The following is a 22,099-nucleotide window of genomic DNA, read 5'->3' as shown; positions in this document are numbered from 1 at the left end:
CTTACAGCAGCTTCAATAATCCAGCTGCTGTAAGAAGGTAATTTAGATTCGCGGCTACAGGACAGGGAGATTTGTCCGACCGGGCCTGTTCTGTTGTCGGTCGGGTGCAAAAGCGCCACAAAGGTGGAGGCAGGGAGGGAGGAAAGGTGGAGTGGAGAAGAAAAGACGCTTAAGGGGGGAGAAGGCCGCTGAAAGCACATGTTGGAGCAGGGGATGAGAGGGAGGGAGAGAAGGGGAAATATTGGACAAGGGCAGAAGGGATGCTAAATCATAGGGTGACAGGCAGAGAGAACAACAGGAAAAAGAGTGGAAGCAATCTTGAACCCTGAGGGTGAGGGCAGAGAGAGGTGGTGAGATGATTGATCATGGGGAGAGGGACAAAAGGGAATAGAGATGGGATAGGAAGATAGTGGAAGTAAAAGGACAGGGAGATGTATGTTTTTAGATGTATCTAAATAAAAATAATAACAAAAAATTTATCTTTTTTATGTCATCTTAGCATATTTTATGCTGCAGAACGAATTATTTTTTTTTACATGTATTCCTATGGGAAAACGCGTTTCACATAACGAACGTTTCACATAACAAACTTGCTCCTGGAACCAATTAAGTTCGTTGTGTGAGGCACCACTGTATAGGGAAACCAAGCCATTGTGACATCACCAATGAGGTTGGCTCTTAGGCATTGGTGGAATGAGGCATTATGACATCACAATATGAGGGGCCACTGAAAAGTTCTCAGCCCAGCCAAGAAGAGAAGGATGTGGAGCCATGAAACTTACAAGTTATTCCAGACTTTTCTTGACACTTTTCGTTTCTTTCATATCATTGAAACAAAAAATGTCAAGAAAAGTGTGGAATAACTTGTAAGTTTCATGGCTCCACATCATTCTCTTCTTGGTTGGGTAAGAACTTTACAGTGGTCCCTTGTATATACGAAGGGGTACTGAAAAGTTCTCAGCCCAACCAAGCGGAGAATGACGTGGATATGGTTCAGTCAATGATCTGAAACCCTGTCAAAAACATAGAATTTAATTTCTGAAAATTGGTGCTTAACAAAATAAGATAACACTCTATTCAGCTGCAATGGCTCAGAATTTAGAAAGCTGCTTGGTTGGGCTGAGAACTTTTCAGCACCCCCTCATATTTAATTAGAATAGAAAGAGGTGCTATTTAAAAAAAAAAAAAGTTTTCCTTTTTTAGCTTATAAAACACCAAATTTTTCTTGGTGCACATCACTTTGGGTTCATATTTGTGAAGAAAAAATATATATATACTGTAAATGGAAATGAAAATTCCATTGATTTTGATAAAGTACAAGTTCATAGAACATGGAACAATGGGTGTCTAAAATAAACAGAAGGCTTGCATTATTTTAATAGGTTGATTTTTTTTTTTTTTTTTTTTTAGTAGAAGCCTGATAATCATCACCTATGTCTCTGCCAAGCATTATTGATTTAATTTTTCATCACCACCACCAACAAAAAACCCCCCAATTTTCCAGCAGTTGTTTTCTTTTTATTGCTAGAACAGTGCCTGGAAGAGGGGATGGGAGCAACGCTACAGTATATAGAAAGCAAAACCTAGATGCACACTCATTGTGGCATAGGCAGGGTACACTAAAAAAAAAAATAAAAAGAGTGAACTTAGGCTCTATTTTCCAAGGAACAGCTAATTTTTAAATATTTATTTATTTACAGAGATGTGATATATCGCCATTTACCATTTGCAAACTAGCAGCAAAGCAATTTACAGTTATAAACTTAGGAGGAAAAGGTTTGAATATGAAACTCTGTGGGATGGTATCTGGCAGCTACCCCTTAATGGTCCAAATCATTTGGTTTAAGTAGATCAAAGAAACAAGTATTTGATAGGTCTATATCTAATTATTAGGATTACAAATATGTTATGCTGATCATTATGGCAATTTTGTAGAGTTACACTATAGCAGTGGTCTCAAACTCAAACCTTTTGCAGGACCACATTTTGGATTTGTAGGTACTTGGAGGGCCTCAGAAAAAAATAGTTAATGTCTTATTAAAGAAATAACAATTTTGAATGAGGTAAAACTCTTTATAGTTTATAAATCTTTCCTTTTGGCTAAGTCTTAATAATAATACTGTAATTTATAGCTAAAGAGACATATGATCAAGAAACTGTTTTATTTTACTTTTGTGATTATGATAAACATACCGAGGACCTCAAAATAGTACCTGGTGGGGCCGCATGTGGTCCCCGGGCTGCGAGTTTGAGACCACTGCACTATAAGAATCCAGCTTGGTACTGAACTGTAACTCTTGATCCACAAACCCAAAATGGAAATGCTTATAGTTTTGATATTAGAAAAGCCCTACGCAGATGAAAAAAAAATCTCATCTTGGAATGTTCCTAGTAATTAAAAAACAGTGACATGTAAAAAACCATTATATGCAATTAACTTCATTATAAGAGTAATGAGCAATAGAGAGAGAGTTAAGCAGACAATACAAAGCTCAGGGCTCATAACATCTTGACTTGTCAACAATCCACATATCCCAAGATTTTATATATAGGCACAAAATTGGGCGCCGATCCAAGAAGTACTCCAAACTATAACAAGCCAATTATCGGGTGCTAATTGGCATCAAATTGAATTTGCATGCACAACATGCTACATGCTGTTCTATAAACAATGTCCACCCAAATCCCTTAGTATGCAATCCAGATGGGGGTGTGGCTATGAGAGGTGCATGGGTGGGTTGGAGCATTCCTATAGTTTGCACATAGTGTTATATAATACTGCTACTACTATTACTTATCATTTCTATAGAGCTACCAAACATATGCAATGCTGTACACCAAAACATGGACAAGAAGGTGAATCATTACACAGTGTACCGGTGGGGGAATTACAGAGGGAATGATAAGACAGATACGGTGCTTAGAAGGTGGTTTGGAGTTTGAAATTGAAAGCAGCTTCAAAGACGTGGGCTTTGAGTCTGGATTTGAAGACTGCCAGAGACAGAGCTTGACGTCAGGCAGTTTGTTCCCGGCATATGGTGCAGCAATGTGGAAGGGACAGAATCCAGAGTTGGCTGTAGAGGAGAAGGGTACAGATAAGAGAGACTTACCAGATGAGTGGAGTTCCTGGGGAGAAGTATAGGGAGAGATGAAAGAGAAGAGATATTGAGGAGCTGCGGAGCGAATATACTTATGGGTCAGTAAGGGGAGTTTGAACTGTATGCAAAAACGGATAGGGAGCCAATGAAGTGGCTTGAGGAAAGGGGTCATGTGGGCCAGTGGCATAGCGATGGTAGGAGATGCCTAGGGTAGTAGCACTCCCTCCCCCTTCCTCTCTGCCCCCCACCCTGCTCCATCCCTGCCCCTCTTACTACGCCACTGGTGTGGACATAGCGACATTGGCAGAGTATGAAAGGAAATACTTTTAAAACCAATAGGAGGAAATATTTTTTCACTCAGAGACTAGTTAAGCTCTGGAACGCATTGTCAGAGGTTGTGGTAAGAGTGGATAGCGTAGCTGGTTTTAACAAAGGTTTCGACATGTTCCTGGAGGAAAAGTCCATAGTCTGTTATTGAGAAAGACTTGGGGGAGCCACTGCTCGCCCTGGATTGGTAGCATGGAATGTTGTTACTCCTTGGGTTTTAGCCAGGTACTAGTGACCTGAATTAGCCACCGTGAGAATGGGCTACTGGGCTTGATGGACCATTGGTCTGACCCAGTAAGGTTATTCTTATGTTCTTATGAATAAATTGAAGGGGAGAGAGATGGTTTGGTGGAAGGCCAGTGAGAAGCAGGCCATAGTAGTCTAAGTGAGAGATGATGAGGGTATGGATGAGGATCTTACCAGTGTACTCAGAAAGGAAGTGTCAGATTTTAGTGACATTGTAGAGAAAGAAACAACAGGTTTTGACCCAAGAAAGGAGGAAGGAAATCAATTCAGTTCTGATGGGCTGCTCAGAGAGGGGAAAAAGGGATGTGTACTCAAATCAGGTGCCAGGAATTAAAGCGTAAGTCCTGGGGCCCAAATTTGGACACCAAAAGTGGTACTCAGTGCTATCGTATAATGGGTGCTCATCTTTGATTTTTGTCCAAATATCTTTATTGAATTTCAATATATAAAGAGGTGATAGGCTCAGGAGTAAACTAAAGACATACTTTTTTACATAAAGGGGGTAAATGCACGGAACAGTGTCCCGGAAGAGGTGGTGAAGACAGAGACTATGTCTAAATTCAAGAAAGCGTGGGCTAGGCACTTAGGATCTCTTAGAGAGAGGAAGAGATAATGGTTACTGCGGATGGGCAGACTGAATGGGCCATTTATCTGCCATCATGTTTCTATAAAAAACAAAGTATAACAATAATAATAAAAGTCAAAAGGAGACATGGCAGAACTTCCATGAATTAACCATGATATCAGAAATAAGAGAAAAAAATTGATTTCAGCCCCCTTTTATCAAGCCGCATTAGGGGTTTTTTTTATCGCCGGCCACTGTGGTAAAAGCTCCAATGCTCATAGGAATTCTATGAACGTTGGAGATTTTACTGCAACAGCCAGCAATAAAAAACCCTAACATGGCTTGATAAAAGGGAACAATAGATAGGTACAGAGCAAAATAAACAATTCTTATTTTTAAATATTAACATTTCGAATAAAATTCCAAATATTGTTCAATGTGCTTCCAGATTTGACATATCTATTTATCATTTGTCAGACATCAGAACTTCTGCAAAGCCATTTCTTATTTCTGTATTTGAAGAACTGACTGTCACCAAAAACTGACATTAAGAAAATGATCTTTCCAATGTGCTTTTATCCCAGGACAAGCAGGCAGCATATTCCCACACATGGGTGACATCACCGACGGAGCCCCGCAGCGGACAGCCTCGAAAGCAAACTTGCTTGAAGATCTCGATCTTTCGAGCACTGCACCGCGCATGCGCGCGTGCCTTCCCGCCCGAACTAGGGGGCGCATCTCCTGAGAGGATCCTCAGTTCGTTTAATTCCGCGGAGACAAGAAGACACGTTTTTCTACATCTCTGCAGCATTGCCTTCTCTTCACCGCGGCTGTTTCTTTTCTTTCAGTAAAGTTCGGTCGCTGTGCTCTCCTATTTCTTTTCTTAAAAAAAAAAAAAAATTTCAATTGTTTCTTTTATTTCTTGTCCGGCCGGTGAGCCTTGGGCCTAGGTCCAATTGCTCCTTCCGTTCGACACGGACTTTATTTTTTCTATGTCCCGGCCTCTCACCGGGTTCAAACGTTGTCGTCAGTGTAATCGTGTGATTTCGGTCACCGATCCCCACTGCCGCTGTCTACAGTGCCTGGGTCCCACTCATTCCCCAGAAGATTGTCACCGTTGTTTTACTCTCACTCCACGGGCTTTTCGACACCGTGCGCTCAATTTTTTCAACTTTTCGGAGACATGGAGCAACCTTCGGATTCTACTTCGACCTCGGCGGCTGCCCCGGTCTCGAAGGCTTCGACTCCGACGACATCAACGACTACGGTCTCGAAGGCTTCGACCCAGGCTCCAGCTGGAGCTTCGGTCTTGAAGGCCTCGACCTTGTCTGCTTCGGTTCCCTCGAAGACGGTGTCATCTGCGAAGTCTTCTATGGGGGGTAAGTCTCCGGGTTCTCTTTCAGGTACCGTACCCAAGAAGCCACCAGAGTCCTCTGCACGTCCATCTTCCAAGCGTACCTCCAAGATAAGGGAATACTCACCTTCGAGGTCGCCCTCTTCGGAGCGTACTGCTGCACCTACGAGGTCAGAACCTTCTGTCTCGGTGCCGATGCTGGAGGACATGTTGAAATCTATACTCACCACTCAGATTTCCTCCTTAGTGGCTCAATTGGTCCCGTCCTCGACCTTGCCTCGGACTGATCAGCCTGTCACCCAACCAGAGCTTCCAGTATCTCGAGGCCGATCCAGGACACCGAAGAAAATTTCTTCGTCTGATTCTTCTCCAGACTCACCTCCTCCGAAGCACCGGTCGAAGCATTCGAGACCTATTGCTTCCAAGCTTCAGAGGGAGTCTTCGGCATTGGATACCGAGACTTCTCTGCCTCATTCTTCGAAGCCGAAGCACGGATCTCGACACCATCGCACATCGACTCGAAGTCCTTCTCGACCGAAGACTCCACCGTCGAAGCCACCCCGTCGAGACAGTTCACCACAGACCTCGACTCATTCGGTACCACGTACACCTGGTACTTCTCCATCCAGGAGCCTTAAGAGAAAACATTCTCTTACTCCACCTCACAGTGCAGCTTCTTCTGTGACTCTTCGTCTAGACTCAGAACCACTTTCACCATATTCCAGAGAGGCTTCTCCCTCATACTCAGCTCTTCCTAAATCTCGCAGTGTATCTCCTGAGGAAGCGTCTGATTCCAAATCCATTTCTTTTGCCAAATTTATATTTGATATGGGACAAGCTCTTAAACTGGATCTTCATTCAGATTCTAAGTATACTCCTGAATATTTAGCAGATATGGAGCTTCCTCATCCACGTAAAGAGTCCCTCAGATTACCTATGACTCCTGTTCTGAAACAAACCTTTGTTCGTAATATGGAGACTCCATATTCCATCACTGCCATTCCATCTAAATTGGAATCCCGTTATCGAACAGTTCCATGTAAAGGTTATGAAAAGTCTCAACTATCTCATCAATCCCTGGTAGTAGAATCCTCTTTAAAGAAAGCACATCCTTCTAAAATCTATGCTTCAGTTCCTCCAGGTAGAGAAGGTCGTACCATGGATAAGTTTGGTCGCCGTTTATACCAGAACTCTATGATGGCAAATAGAGTTCTTAATTACAGCTACATTTTTACATCCTACTTCAACCATTTTCTGAAGATTTTACCATCTTTTTACCCGGATATCTCTACCACTCGTCTTTCAGAATTTAAACTCATCCTTAAGACTCTTTCTCAATTATGACTCTTCATGTTACAAGCCTCATATGACGCATTTGAACTCTCATCTCGAGAATCGGCCTTTGCTGTAGCCATGCGTCGTTTAGCATGGTTACGTATTGTGGATATGGATCCCAACCTTCAAGATCGATTGGCAAATTTACTTTGTCAGGGAAATGGATTATTTGATGACTCTATTGAAGCAGCTACCAAGCGTCTTTCAGAACATGAACGCTCTTTTGCTTCCCTCATTCGACCAAAACCTAAACCTGCACCAACTAGAGGTTTCAAACAGACTCCACGTCGTTATCCTCAGAAAACGACTCCTGCTTTTTCCAGACCTCCTCCTCATCGTCCTCCTCAACAACAGCGACAACAAAAGTCTCAAACTCCTGCTGCCACCAAACCTGTTCAGTCTTTTTGACAATCTCAACATGAGCATTCCAATTTCTCTGTTTCCAAATTCTCCCCTCCCCATAGGGGGTCGCCTGTCCACATTTTATCACCAGTGGGAGCTCATTACATCAGATCTCTGGGTGCTTACCATCCTACGAGAGGGATACTCTCTTCGGCTACTTCAGGTGCCTCCAGATCGCCATCCAAGAGAGTGTCCTTCCAATCAGTCACATCTTCCCCTTCTTCTTCAAGAAGCTCGAGCTCTGCTTCTCCTACGAGCTGTGGAGGAAGTTCCTCTTTCCCAAAGGAACTTGGGATTCTACTCCCGTTATTTTCTAGTTCCCAAAAAGACGTGGGATTTGCGACCGATCCTGGATCTCAGAGCTCTCAACAAATATCTAGTAAAAGAGAAATTTCGAATGCTCACTCTGCCAACTTTATATTCCTTAATGGATCAAGGGGATTGGATGTGTTCCCTCGATCTCAAAGAGGCGTATACTCATATCCCTATTCATCCAGCATTTCGCAAGTATCTCAGATTCCAAGTAGGAAGCCTTCATCTGCAATACCGTGTTCTCCCCTTCGGATTGGCTTCTTCTCCCAGGGTTTTCACAAAATGTCTCGTGGTGGTGGCTGCAGCTCTTCGCAACCAGGGTCTCCAAGTATTTCCATACTTAGATGACTGGTTCATCAAAGCTCCCTCTTTTTCAGGGGTTATTGCAGCGACCCAACAGACTATTCTTTTTCTACAAAGTTTGGGATTTCACATCAACTTTCCCAAATCTCAGTTGACTCCTTCTCAGTCTCTCCAGTTCATAGGAGCAACTCTGGACACAATCAATCTGAGAGCATACCTTCCACAACCACGTCAGGCCGCCCTTCTTCAGATTTCTCAACAACTCTTCCAACTTTCAACTGTTCCAGCACAAAAGATGATGGTTCTGCTCGGTCACATGGCTTCTACAGTTCATGTGATTCCTTTTGCCAGACTTCACCTTCGTATTCCTCAATGGACACTGGCATCCCAATGGCAGCAATCCGTGGATCCACCAACTCGACTGATTTCCATAACTCCTTCATTGCGGAAGTCTCTCCGTTGGTGGATGCTCTCTTTGAATCTTTCAAGAGGCTTGCTGTTCCACCCTCTTCCTCATCAGAAAGTCCTCACAACCGACTCATCAACGTACGCATGGGGATCTCATGTGGACGGTCTTCGCACTCAGGGTCTCTGGACTCAAGCAGACCGTCGGTGTCATATCAATCTGTTGGAACTCAGAGCGATATTCTATGCTCTCAAAGCTTTTCAACATCTCCTTCACGACATGGTGATTCTTGTACGTACCGACAACCAGGTAGCCATGTATTATGTCAACAAACAGGGAGAGACGGGATCTCACTCCCTCTGTCAAGAAGCCCTGAAATTGTGGCATTGGGCAATTCTTCACAACATCTTTCTCAGAGCTGTTTATATTCAGGGTCAACACAATTATTTGGCGGACAAATTGAGTCGTCTTCTACAGCCTCACGAATGGACACTCAATTCTCCTACTCTTCGCCAAATCTTTGCCCGTTGGGGAACTCCGCAGATAGATCTGTTTGCATCACCTCTCAACTTCAAACTGCCTCAATTTTGCTCCCGCATCTATGCCCCTCAACGTCTCGAAGCGGATGCATTTCTACTAGACTGGAGGAATTAGTTCCTTTATGCTTTTCCTCCGTTTCCTCTGATTCTCAAGACTCTAGTCAAACTGAAGTCAGAACATGCCACCATGATTCTGATAGCTCCTCGGTGGCCCAGACAACCTTGGTTCTCCCTTCTACTTCAACTCAGCACCAGGGAGCCTCTTCTTCTACCAGTATTTCCCTCTCTACTCACGCAGAGTCACGGATCCTTGCTTCATCCCAATCTGCAGTCTCTACATTTAACAGCTTGGTACCTCTCTGCATAACAGACTTTTCTCAATTTTCTCCGTCTGTTCAAGATATCTTACTTGCTTCCAGCAAGCCATCAACTAGACAATGTTATGGCCAGAAGTGGACTAGATTCTCTGCTTGGTGTTCTACACGTCACTTGCCACCCAGATCTTCCTCCTTGACATCCGTTCTGGACTACTTACTTCATTTGTCACAATCTGGACTTCAAACTACATCTATTCGAGTCCATCTTAGTGCTATAGCTGCTTTTCATCAGCCTCTGGATGGAAAACCCCTTTCTGCACATCCTATGGTTTCTCGCTTTATGAAAGGACTTCTCAATCTCCATCCACCGCTGGATCTCAATGTTGTTTTAGCTCAACTTATGAAACCTCCTTTTGAACCGCTTGACAAAGCCCACCTCAAGTATCTCACTTGGAAAGCTGTGTTTTTGATTGCCCTCACTTCTGCTCGAAGAGTCAGTGAGCTACAGGCTTTGGTTGCAGATCCACCCTTCACAGTTTTTCACCATGACAAGGTGGTCCTCCGTACTCATCCTAAATTCTTACCCAAAGTTGTTTCAGACTTTCACATCAATCAGTCTATTGTTCTACCTGTGTTTTTTCCAAAGCATCATTCTCATCCTAGAGAAGCCGCTCTTCATACCTTGGACTGTAAACGTGCTTTGGCTTTCTACCTCCAACGAACTCAACTTCACAGAACACCTCCTCAACTTTTCATCTCATTTGATCCAAACAAGTTGGGACGTCCTATATCAAAACGCACAATCTCCAACTGGATGGCTGCTTGTATTTCTTTTTGCTACACTCAGGCTGGTCTTCCTCTGCAAGGTCGAGTGACGGGCCACAAAGTTAGAGCTATGGCGGCATCTGTAGCTTTCCTTCGATCAACTCCTATTGAGGAAATCTGCAAGGCTGCCACTTGGCCCTCGGTTCATACTTTCACCTCTCATTATTGTCTGGATACCTTATCCAGGAGGGATGGCCACTTTGGCCAATCTGTTTTGCAAAATCTTTTTTCGTAAATTGCCAACTTCCCTCCATCCCTTTTTACTTAGCTTGGAGGTCACCCATGTGTGGGAATATGCTGCCTGCTTGTCCTGGGATAAAGCACAGTTACTTACCGTAACAGTTGTTATCCAGGGACAGCAGGCAGATATTCCCACAACCCTCCCACCTCCCCTGGTTGGCTTCTTGGCTAGGTATCTGAACTGAGGATCCTCTCAGGAGATGCGCCCCCTAGTTCAGGCGGGAAGGCACACGCGCATGCGCGGTGCAGTGCTCGAAAGATCGAGATCTTCAAGCAAGTTTGCTTTCGAGGCTGTCCGCTGCGGGGCTCCGTCGGTGACATCACCCATGTGTGGGAATGTCTGCCTGCTGTCCCTGGATAACAACTGTTACGGTAAGTAACTGTGCTTTTTGTGTAGTGGATACAAGTATATCATGTTTAGCATGATTTGATGAAAGGGAAATCTTAGGATTACTCATTTTGATTATTATTATACAATAGATAATTTCAAAACCAAATTTAAAGATATTGTAGATGATTTTCCAAATGCCAAGCCAAAAATCAAAGGTTATAGCACAATACGGGCCAAAGTCCTTTTTCCATTTTACAGGGCCAACACAAGAGCAGATGAGCAGGGTCATTGTTGTATGGTTACAGAAATACTAAGATTGGAAGCTTACGTATAATTGATGCAAGAAATATGGGCATTTTCTTTCCTATGTTGAAACTGATCTATTATAACACATGACCCACGCTTTATATGTAGATATGCATAGGAGCAGTTTAAAAAAAAAAGGGTAAAACAACCAGATCGCCAGTTAAAGACCATGTACATGGTTCCCTTAAGAAGTACAAATGCATCCTTATCCAGGCTGGTAGGTGTTGCTGTTTTCTTCCATCTGTTTCCTGCCTCCCAGTGCTCATTAAGTACTTTCTCTACAGTTTCCCCAGACACTGTCAATTAATGGAACAGAAGGCAAATTATAGTTGTATTCTAGTGATTTTCTCATGACCTTTATATTTATATATAAAATATAAGGGACCTTGTTTCTTCAAAGGTGATAACCATATAACAATTCAAAAAATAATCACCTTATTTCCACATAAATAACCAACCAAATACTTTTATGGTCACACAGTGACTCTAGATTTCTAAGTGAACGCTCAGACCCATAACCAAACTCTAGTGAAAAGTCACGGAGTCAGTTATAATAGAGACCATCACAGCAAGTCCACTGTCTCTGCCACCTGCTAATAACATACAAGAAAAAGATAGGTAACTTATCTGAATGCAGGATGGCACTGCTGTTGCTCTTTCACTGCTCCGGGTACATATTTAAAGTACAAACACATTGCAACTGCCATAAGCTGTTAAACCACCCCCAACCAGGGTTTCACGATTGGCTTCATCAGGAAGGGTATTGCAAAGGAAAAACAATAACATTCTAACCACATTCTACTGTGTGTGACAACAGGGTCAGGGCGAACTAGAATCCCAAGACTTTATATTTATATGGCATAAGTTCTCTGCAGCAGGATAGATATTTTTTCCTAAACATACATTTGTATTTGAATTTATTGCAGAATACTACACTTGCAGGGTCATTCTTAAGAGCTATTTGTAACCTAAGGTTAAGGCATATTGTGCAATTTTGTCCTGTATATTTATTAAAACAGTGTGTGATAACATACAGCAGTGTCCCTCAAACTTTTCCAGCTGGCGGCATGCTAAACTTAGTGTCTCAGCCAGAAGGCACCTGGATGTGTGCGGGATATTGACGTGATGACATCACACGTATGGCAAACGCAGCGGTGAATAATCTAGAATTAACAATATCTAACAAAAATAACTCCATTTTTATAGGATAGACCCCCCTCAAAACTGCAACTGATCATTCCACTAAACTGCTATGTAAGCGAGAGAGTGTCAGTAGTTAGAATATGAAGATTCAAAGGCCAGATGCATACTTAGATTTTTAGTGCACTCCTAAATTTTAAATAATATGGCTGTTTATGCAGATCCAGAGGCAAAGAATTCATAAGAACATAATAATAGCCTTACTGGGTCAGACTAATGGTCCATCAAGCCCAATAGCCCTTTCTCACGGTGGCCAATCCAGGTCCCCAGCACCTGTCCAAAACCCAAGGAGCAACAACATTCCATGCTGCCGATCCAGGGCAAGCAGTGGCTTCCCCCATGTCTTTTTTAATAACAGACTATGGACTTTCCCTCCAGGAAATTGTAAAAACCTTTCTTAAAATCAGCTGCGCTATCCGCTCTTACCACAACCTCTGGCAACGCGTTCCACAAAGAGGGAGCAACAACAAAGAAAGCACAGTTGTGCATAAACTCTATAAACTTGAAACTAGATACAATAAGAGCAGACAAGGTGAAATTAGAGACTCTTACTATGAATATCCCACAGACATGCATTAATGATGAAACATGAAATTTATAAATATGGGGTACCTGTGAGAGACCATCCGAGTCAGACCTTACTTGGAAGCAATTGTAACAAACTAGATTTATTGAACTTGGCATAAAAGTGTGTCACTGCAGTTTTCAGACAGTGTATAAGGGATAACTTAGGAATGATTTTAGGTGAGGTATCACACTAGTGCTGAATTTGTTCTCCTTCTCCCTCTAATATAACATCTCTACATCCTGCTCCTCCAAAAAGCAGGCAAGCTTTTGACTACTATTTCAGAGCAAATTTCACTGGAAACAGGACAGTGAGCCCTAGAGAAATGCCTCAAATTCACTGAAGCAACATGAAGTGCTCCTTTCCCCTCTCAAATCCACTGTATATATTGGGGGGGGTTTTACGTGAAGTGGATTTAGCTATTTCAAGAAACCTATTTCTTAAACTGCAGCATTTAAAGAATTGATAAAACAGTAGTCATTCTTACCTTATTCTAGGAACCAGAGTATTAATGTGGGCCCTGGAATGCCGCAAATTTAACTACCTCTCAGGCAGTGTGGGTGCAATCTACATATCATTAGCATGTTACTTCAGGCATTACATCTTGATATAATGGCATTAAGGCCAGCAGGAACTTGGAATTATCATTCTTGTTTATTGATGGTTAGTATATACCATATTTTTCGCACCTTAAGATGCACCTGACCATAAGACGCACCCTAGATTTAGAGGAGGAAAACAAGAAAAAAACATTCTGAACCAAATTCCCTGCCAGGCTCTGAACCCTGTCCCCCCTCCCTGCCAGGCTCTATACCCTGTACTCTCTCTGGTGGTCTAATGGTAGGCTTGGACAGGGCACAGGGCAGGCAGGCCTAGTGCCTAGCAGGCAGGTAGGGACAGGCAAGCAGGGACAGGACACAGGGCAGGCAGGCCTAGTGGCGGGCAGGCAGGTAGAGATAGGGCACGCAGGCCTAGTGGCTGGCAGGCAGGTAGGGACACAAGGAAGGCAGGCCTAGTGGCTGGCAGGCAGGTAGAGATAGGGTACAGGGCTGGCAGGCCTAGTGGCTGACAGGCAGACAGGGACAGGGCACAAGGCAGACAGGGCAGCCCCCCCCTACCTTTTTGTACTCCCCATATACTTTTTTTACTTTTTTTAAATTCCAGCAGGGGAGACTGCGGGCCAGCCATGGATTTCTGACTGGCCTCCTGGGTGCAGTATGGGATTGCAGCCTTTAGCTTTTGGCTTTTAGCATCCAAATTGAATGGAGTAACATGCCCTCTGTGTAAGCAGTGCGAGGAAGCCACGTGCACCCCAGTTCCCTCTGTTAGAGCGTGGCAACCTGACAACAGCCACACATGCCGAGCAGCACCAAAGCGGATGTCGGGAAGCTTTGACACGAGCACGCGAGAGACACTGCTAGCATGGCGACGTGGGGGCTTGTCCAATCAGGCTGCTCCCCGCTGGCTGAGTCCCAGAATTAGGGGTTGGCACGGAGCAGAGCAGGCAGACTGAGAGTGTGTGTGAGGAGGAGGAGGGGAACATTGGGGTCCAGGCGGGAGCCATGACGTATGCGCTGCTGGCCGGCTTGCTGCTCACCCTGCTGCTGCATCACCTGCTCCTGTACTGGCATCGCCTGTCCGCCCCTCCCCCTGCCTTGTTCGCCTCAGCCATCCAGTGCCAGGAGTACAAAAAGGTACCAGGGAAGTGCAAAAAGATACCGGGAAAGGGGGGGGGGCTGTGGTATTTGCTCCATAATATGCACCCTTATTTCCACCCACTTTATTGGGGGAAAAAGTGTGTCTTATGGAGTGAAAAATACGGTATTTCCTTTATTTGTATCAACCACTTATTTGTTGATGTTTTAGGATTTCAAGTGAATTTTACATTTGGCATCATTTATACCTACATATTAGGCTACTATCTCAAATAACAACCTTTCGAAAAATGTTAAAAACATATTTATTTAAAAAATCTCTGGTTGATTTTTCCGCTTTAAGATAAGTGTAGGATCAAAATTATCATATATCTAGTTGTACTTAAGAAAATTTGTTAATCGAGTCGAGCCTTTTTACAAGGGATGAATCAGTATATATAGTCAAGAATTGGATATTTAGTCTTCTCTTATTCTGTATAGTTCCAGGTACAGTGGAACTTTACACCAAACTTTTGACTAAAGTTTTTTAACAATAATGTAAGACAATATCAGTTATTTTCCTTTCATCAATCCCTCTAATCTTATTAAATCAATTTTCATGTAGGTGCAAGTTGAAACCCCCGATCAAAAGGCGATATTGGTAAGGCAAAGGAAAGAGACAATGAATGACGTTGCCCAAAAGGCTGAGGTATGTGTTCATGATTTTTTTTTTTTAATTCCTAACTCCTGATTTTTAAAATGGTTTGCTTAAAAATATTAGATGCTGAAAGTAATAGCTATACTAATACACATTCCAGTGACAAAACTGACTGAAAGGTCATGTTATCAAAATAAGATGTCTCAATTTATATGGAAACCCCAGCATTTGGTGGCTAGTAAGATGGCTGAATTTAAGTTGTATTGTTACGAAGCACATTGTAGCTACAAATTGACTGCTTAGTGCTCACTAGTCTGAGAAAATCTGGGTTCACTAGGATGGTTTAATTACAAGGCTCCTATTTGACCAGCCAAAGATCTGTAATAATATTGGAACCTTGATCGTCAATTCCGCTTTCACCTCCCTCTGCAGACCATAAACGATTGTCTGTCTGTAAGGGTCAAGTACTTGGTCATTGTGAGGATCAGCCTTGCCTACCATCAAGACTGAAAAGTGTGATGCAGAAATTAACCCAAGAAATAACTTTTGAATTCCTGCAATTTTCAACTACTTCTTACTCCATACGGAACAGAACGTTGTTTTTTTATTGTTTGTTTTTTGGGGGGGGATCCTGTGTCACAATCTCTCTCCTCCAGCTCCCGACTCCCCTCCCAACCTACCTTCCCCAGTTGCTGTAATTTTAAATCTTCCAGCAGCCGCCGCACAGCGGTAACAAGCCCCAGAAGTCTTCATTCTGCAGCGACGCTATGCAGCGGCTGCCCAAAGATTTAAAATTATAGTGGTTGGGAGGAGTTAGGTGGGGGAGTAGAGCTATAACTGAACCTGACTGCCAATTTTTGGGGAGGCCATGGCCCCTGTAGCCTCCCCTGTTCCGACACCTATGTACTCTTAAAGAGAATTATCAAGTTGGCTAAGGATTTAGCCATTTAGATCAGTGGTTCCCAAACCTGTCCTGTGGGACCCCCAGCCAGTCAGGTTTTCAAGATATCCCTAATGAATATGCATAGAGAGATTTGCATACCTGTCACTTCCATTATATGCAAATCTCTCTCATGCATATTCATTAGGGATATCTTGAAAACCTGACTGGCTGGGGGTCCCCCAGGACAGGTTTGGGAACTACTGATTTAGATCAAAGGATATGAAAACTATTTCCTTTATATTTATATTTAGTAGCTCAAAAAAAGTGGTGGTTGTATTTTCCACTGTGGAACTCACCTCGCAGCTGTAGCAGAGATAAGATGCACAACTAGTTTTGTACCCACAGGTGATTAAAGAAAAAACAGCAAGTAATTTCTTGTTCAATGCTCATTACATTATGAATGTTTCCTCTAAGCAACATGGCAATCTGCTACCTGCTTTCCTATAATAAGGGGTGATGTATTAATATTACAATTTCACTTGCACAATGTTGGCAAACTCTATTGCACTTTAAGAAGACCTATCTGCCTTCTGCGAAGAAATCACAATATTACTATACCGCTCCTGAGAGTAGGAACATAGGCGGTGGATTCTTACACACTATATAGAGCAGCGGTCTCAAACTCAAACTCTTTGCAGGGCTACATTTTGGAGTTGTAGGTACTTGGAGGGCCGCAGAAAAAATAGTTAATATTTTATTAAAGAAATGACAACTTTGCATGAGGTAAAACTCGTTATAGTTTAGAAATCTTTCCTTAATTGCTTCTGATAATTTCAGCTGAAAGCAGTGCAACATGCAGAAAGTGAAGTTGCACTGCTTTCAGCTGTGTATAGCTGAAATTGTCAGAAGCAATTAAAGAAAGATTTATAAACTATAAAGAGTTTTACCTCATGCAAAATTGTGATTTAGATTCTAATCTAAAGTATCAACTACAAGAGACAAGATTTTGTTGTAGTCCTCTAGGCTTTTTTTGTAGAGGGGAGAATCAATATCCGACTTGTGCCTAGAAAACTTGTGTCTTAAGTGTCCGGTGGTCGCGTCCACAACCGCCTTCAGCTCTCACCTCCTCCAGCACCGGACACCGACTGTCCTCTCTACTCCACCTCACAATCGCTTACAGACGCAGGAAAGCGCTTGCATGAGGTTACAGCAGTGAGGTGGGCAACATTACAGAACAATGGTAACATACCGAGGGCCTCAAAATAGTACCTGGTGGGCCACAAGTTTGAAACCACTGATATAGAGGGAACATTGTACATTATCCCCCAAATTCTATAAATGGCACCTACAGTTGTGTGCCTAATTGTCACTGATAATTGGCAATTAACACCTTGTAATTGGGACTAATTAGCACAACTCTGAAAGCGCAATTCTGTAAAAAGTGTGTGCCAGTTGCAGAATGCAAAGTTGAAAAGGGTGTGTGGCCAGGAGCGAATTGGGGGCATTTCTAAAAGTTAGGCGCATTGTTATAGAATATGCCCGATGTGTGCATACCTTAGGCACAGGCATTTAGGCTGGCCTAAATGGCTGCGCCTAAGTTATATGTTGCACATCAACGCTAAGCAAGATTTTAGTCAGCACCAATTTTCTAGGCCTGTTATATAGAATCAGGCCCTATTTGTTTTGGCTCTAGCTCATACCTTTTCATTGATATCTCAGGGCAGGATACGTTCAGGTATAGTGGGAATTTCCTTGTCCCCCAAAGGGCTTAGAATCTAATGTTAAATGCATTAGCATGTCAATCTGCATATAACAAGTATTAATGTGATTCATTTGAATTATTAGTAAATAAGCTCCATTGACAATAATAGAGCTTGTATTAAAGAATGTTTTAAATTGCATTAATGCATTTTAAAATGTTTATATTAAATCTAGTGCGACACACAGAGAAAGGGAATTCCAAGTACACAACAAACCAAATATCACCCAATAAAGAGTGTAGATGCCTGAAGAACTGGGACATATATATTTTATTTCATCTGTATTAAATGTAGACCATGGGTGGGCAACGAGGGCCAGAATCCAGTCGGGTTTTCAGGATTTCCCCAATGAACATGCATGAAATCCATTTGCACACAATGGGAGGCAGTGCAAGCAAATAGATCTCGTGCATATTCATTGGGGAAATCCTGAAAGCATGACTGGATTCCGGCCCACCCCTGATCTAGACCTTACTACATCCTTAGGAGCCAACTTTTCAGAATTATTGGGGATGCTAAGTCTGACAGAAATTACCTCTCCCTGGACATAGCAAAGAATTTGTTCAATATTGATGGTGCTCAAGAACCCACAGAGTTGCCTCCTATGACTACAATGGCTACATAGAACCACTTCAGTTACATTGGTGAACACAAATAAAAGGAAGGAAGGAACTGTACAATATTATCCAGGGAAAGATGGAAAGGAGAATATAAGAGGGAGGTACAACAACTCTTACACTGCCGAAATTTGAATTTGTCACTAGTTGAATTTGTCACTAATTGAAAAGCACTAGAATGCTTTCAACATGGTCTTAAATTTGTTTTTGGAAGTTTCAAGCCTAAGATAGAGAGGGAGACTATTCCAAAGGGTAGGAGCAACCACTCTAAAATAAGAAGTCCTGATGGTATCTAAATGAACTTGATTGAAAGTAGGAATAGTCAGTGGACACTGCTTTGAATAGCAGAGCGTTCTCAGGGGGAAAGTAAGATACAAGCAGGCTTGCAGGAATGAGGGAAGTCCGTATGTTTGGATTTGATGGGAAGGGACGATTGTAGAATGGGTAAAAATAAATTGATTTTTTATTCTTTCAAAAATTACGAAAACTAGGAGAAGAAATCTGGGGAAATATGTTTTCACTCAAAGAATAGTTAAGCTCTGGAACTCATTGCCAGAGGATGTGGTAATAGCAGTTAGCGTAGCTGAGTTTAAAAAAGGTTTGAACAAATTTCTGAAGGAAAAACTTGTGAGGGGCATTTTTGATAGTCCTACTTTGGTCGTTTTTCCGCAAGACATCCAAAAGTCAGGTTGGGGAACATCCATTTTTAAAACGCTAGACGTCCAAATTTTTTTTTGAAAAGTTTGGAAATTTAATAAAGATTTACAAAAAAAAAAAAATATCTGTTTGGAAGTCTTGGTTATCAGGATGTCCAATCATAGGATGCCTAACTTTTCCCGCCATTTTCAACCATTTTGCCAAATACTAATAATACTAATAACAGTTTACAATGATTATAAATGTTTCAGATTGAGTGAATAAACAAAGTATAGATTTAGCGACAGGTGGTTCTTGCGCTCGGTTGTTAAGGACTAAGATTGAATAGGTTGGTTTCCTAAGTATTTCAGGAATAGATGTGTTTTCAGGCGTTTCCTGAATTCTCCATAGGTAGTAGGCACAAGCAATTGTTCAAGATCTTTACCCCATAATGCTGCTTGATGTGCGAGAAGAAGTTGATGATGACTTTTAAATTTACAACCTCTAAGATAGCAGCAAAACTATAGAACATTCCAGAAATTGTTGAAAACATATCTCTTCAAGAGGTTTGTTAATTTCTAAATAACTTAATCTACTCTTATTAGTAAATTATATATTTCCTGAGAATGCTCAGTTTTTTTAAACTTTTATTAGTTTAACAGAACCCACAAGGAAAGTGTGGGAATGTTTTACTGAAATGTAATAAAACAAATGCTATACCTCATAAGCTGATCTTCAACGAGGGCTGTCTGTTAAAATGTTGTAATGTGTATTGTGTTGTCATTGTAATGTAACATACTTTGTATTGCTATTTGAATATTTTTTTACTGCTGGAATTGTCTATTGCCTATGTTGGACTTATGTTTGCTCTACACCACCTTCAAAAAGACTGTAAATAAATCTTAAATTAAAGAAGTCCCATGTTATGCAATGAGACCTAGTTACTGGGATTAACAGTTAAATAACACATCAACAGGAGACCACATTGATATTTCACAACTGAATGTACTATTTCAGAGCATTAACTCTGGATCAATCAAGTTTTCAGATTCTGCAAGACCACACAGCAGGACAAACCAATGGGAAAAGGGTAATGGGAATTTTTAGGAGCAAAATTTTGCACGTCAACTGCAAAATCATTTTTAAGAGGAACAAAATTCAAAGTGTCCTTCCAAATATCAGTGATACGTCATCTCCAGATGTTAAGTCTCATATCATCTCTAGAACTAGTGGGCAAGATTCAAAATGAGGTCCCGCGCTACACAGCTAGAACTAACATCAGCTCAATGCTGGTGTTAAGGTCTAGCGTGCGTGGCAATTCAGTGAGTGCTAAGCGTGCGCTAAACCTGCTATCACAGCTTAGTAAAAGGAGCCCTAAGTATGCCACATGACACACACCATTTATAGTACTCAAATTTGTGCGTGTTGCAAATTTGTGTGTTCAGCTTAATTGATTCAAGGACAAAGAAAGGAACTGCAGACAGATGTACAAGATACAGGCAAAGTTTATTTTTAACAAAGAGATTGTTGCATATAAATAGACCACTTTTTACAAAATATGGGACCCAACACGGTCCGTGTTTTGATCAACATGTCTTCAGGGGTTCCATAAGATGGTGGTAACTAAGGACACACAATAACTATGCCTGATCTGTAATATGTTGCTAGAAACACTAAAGAAGTAAAGTAGCTTGGGGAGGTGCCTAACTTACAAAGACTAGGGGACACTCGATGAAGTTACAGGGATATACTTTTAAAACCAATAGGAGGAAATTTTTTTAAATCAGAGAATAGTTAAGCTCTGGAAGGTGTTGCCAGAGGATGTGGTAAGAGCAGATAGCGTAGCTGGTTTTAAGAAAGGTTTGGACAAGTTCCTGGAGGAAAAGTCCATAGTCTATTATTGAGAAAGACATGGGGGAAGCCACTGCTTGCTCTGGATCGGTAGCATGGAATGTTGCTACTCCTTGGGTTTTGGCCAGGTATTAGGACCTGGATTGGCCACCATGAGAACGGGCTACTGGGCTTGATGGACCTTTGGTCTGACCCAGTACGGCTGTTCTTATCCTCTTATGTTTGCCAAGTAAGGACAATCAAGTCATTGTAACATCACTGATGAGGTTGGTTCTGAGGCATTGTGGAATGAGGCATTATGACATCACAGTCTCAGCTCTGGAATGTTTCTCTCATTGGGGTTCCGGAATCTTGCTATTTTTTGAGATGTTGGAATATTACTACTCCATGGGTTTTGACCAGGTAATAATGACCTGAAATGACCACCGTGAGAATGGGCTACTGGGCTTGATGGACCATTGGTCTGACCCAGTAAGGCTATTCTTATGTTCTTAGGTGAACTTTTTTAGGCCAAGAAAATCCTGGTATAAATAAGGTGCACCTACAGTTAGGATGCCTATGAATGCCTAAAGCAACTTTAGGAGCCACTACTTGCAATTTTATAAAGTATGCCTAACTTTTATAGAATTGCGCCTAGGCACCTCACGACTCAGTGCCTAAGTTATAGGCGCCATTCATAGAATCAGGCCCTAAATGTGTAAATTCAAACTTCTCCCCCAACTCTCTCCCCCCTCCCATCCCTAAGAACACATTTTATCACTGTGACCACAGTTGACATGCATTGTGGAACAATGCATGCCCATTTCCATGCATAAAATAACATTTTACCTGCAAAAAGGGCTTATATTACCCTCCCTATATAAAATAAGATTCAATGTATTGGTTAATGTAGAGCAGTAATTCTTTAGAGAAGGGCAACTGGTCAAATGTTTCAGAGAGCCATGTTGGAGGTCTTGTATCTCTTCAGAATATTAATAAAAGAATAAAGTTTAAAACTACAGCAACGATGCAGCTTTTAAAGATTCAAAGGTGTGAGTCCACATGGGGGTCCAAGATTCTTCATTAAGAGATGTGTTTAGATCCTTGTTCCATTTGTAAATTAGGTCTGGAGAAGCCAAATATTTTTTTGATTGTATAAGGATCTAAATACATCTCTTAATGAAGAATCTTGGACTCACATTTTTAAATCTTTAAGAGCTGCATCATTGCTTCAATCATCTTATGTTTTTTTTACTTCAGAGAGCACATTGGACTCCTATAAAACTAATGAAAATATCTACTGATCAAAGCAATTTATGCTGGTCTTGCCACTCAGAAGAAGGAACCTTGTCTCATTTACTTTTCTAGTGTTGCTATTTAAAGTCCTATTGATCTTCCATCTGGAAATAT

At 41.9% G+C, this 22,099-nt stretch overlaps 1 protein-coding gene across 8 annotated transcripts in view; it reads left to right on the top strand.

Annotated features, from left to right (window-relative positions):
• NEXN (nexilin F-actin binding protein) overlaps window positions 1–22,099 on the top strand; it is a 153,250-nt gene that overhangs the window by 5,670 nt on the left and 125,481 nt on the right. For all 8 annotated transcript variants that reach the window (XM_033915854.1, XM_033915857.1, XM_033915852.1 and 5 more), the window contains exon 2: window positions 14,931–15,014. In XM_033915854.1, the coding sequence (XP_033771745.1) occupies window positions 14,988–15,014 (27 nt within the window). In that variant the 5' untranslated portion in view covers window positions 14,931–14,987. The remainder of the gene's footprint in view (window positions 1–14,930; window positions 15,015–22,099) is intronic.

The sequence above is a fragment of the Geotrypetes seraphini genome, chromosome 12 (genome assembly GCF_902459505.1).
Source record: "Geotrypetes seraphini chromosome 12, aGeoSer1.1, whole genome shotgun sequence".
Lineage (NCBI taxonomy): Eukaryota > Metazoa > Chordata > Amphibia > Gymnophiona > Dermophiidae > Geotrypetes > Geotrypetes seraphini.
The sequence above is the reverse complement of the archived record's forward strand: the minus strand, read 5'-3'. Positions and strand labels throughout refer to the sequence as shown.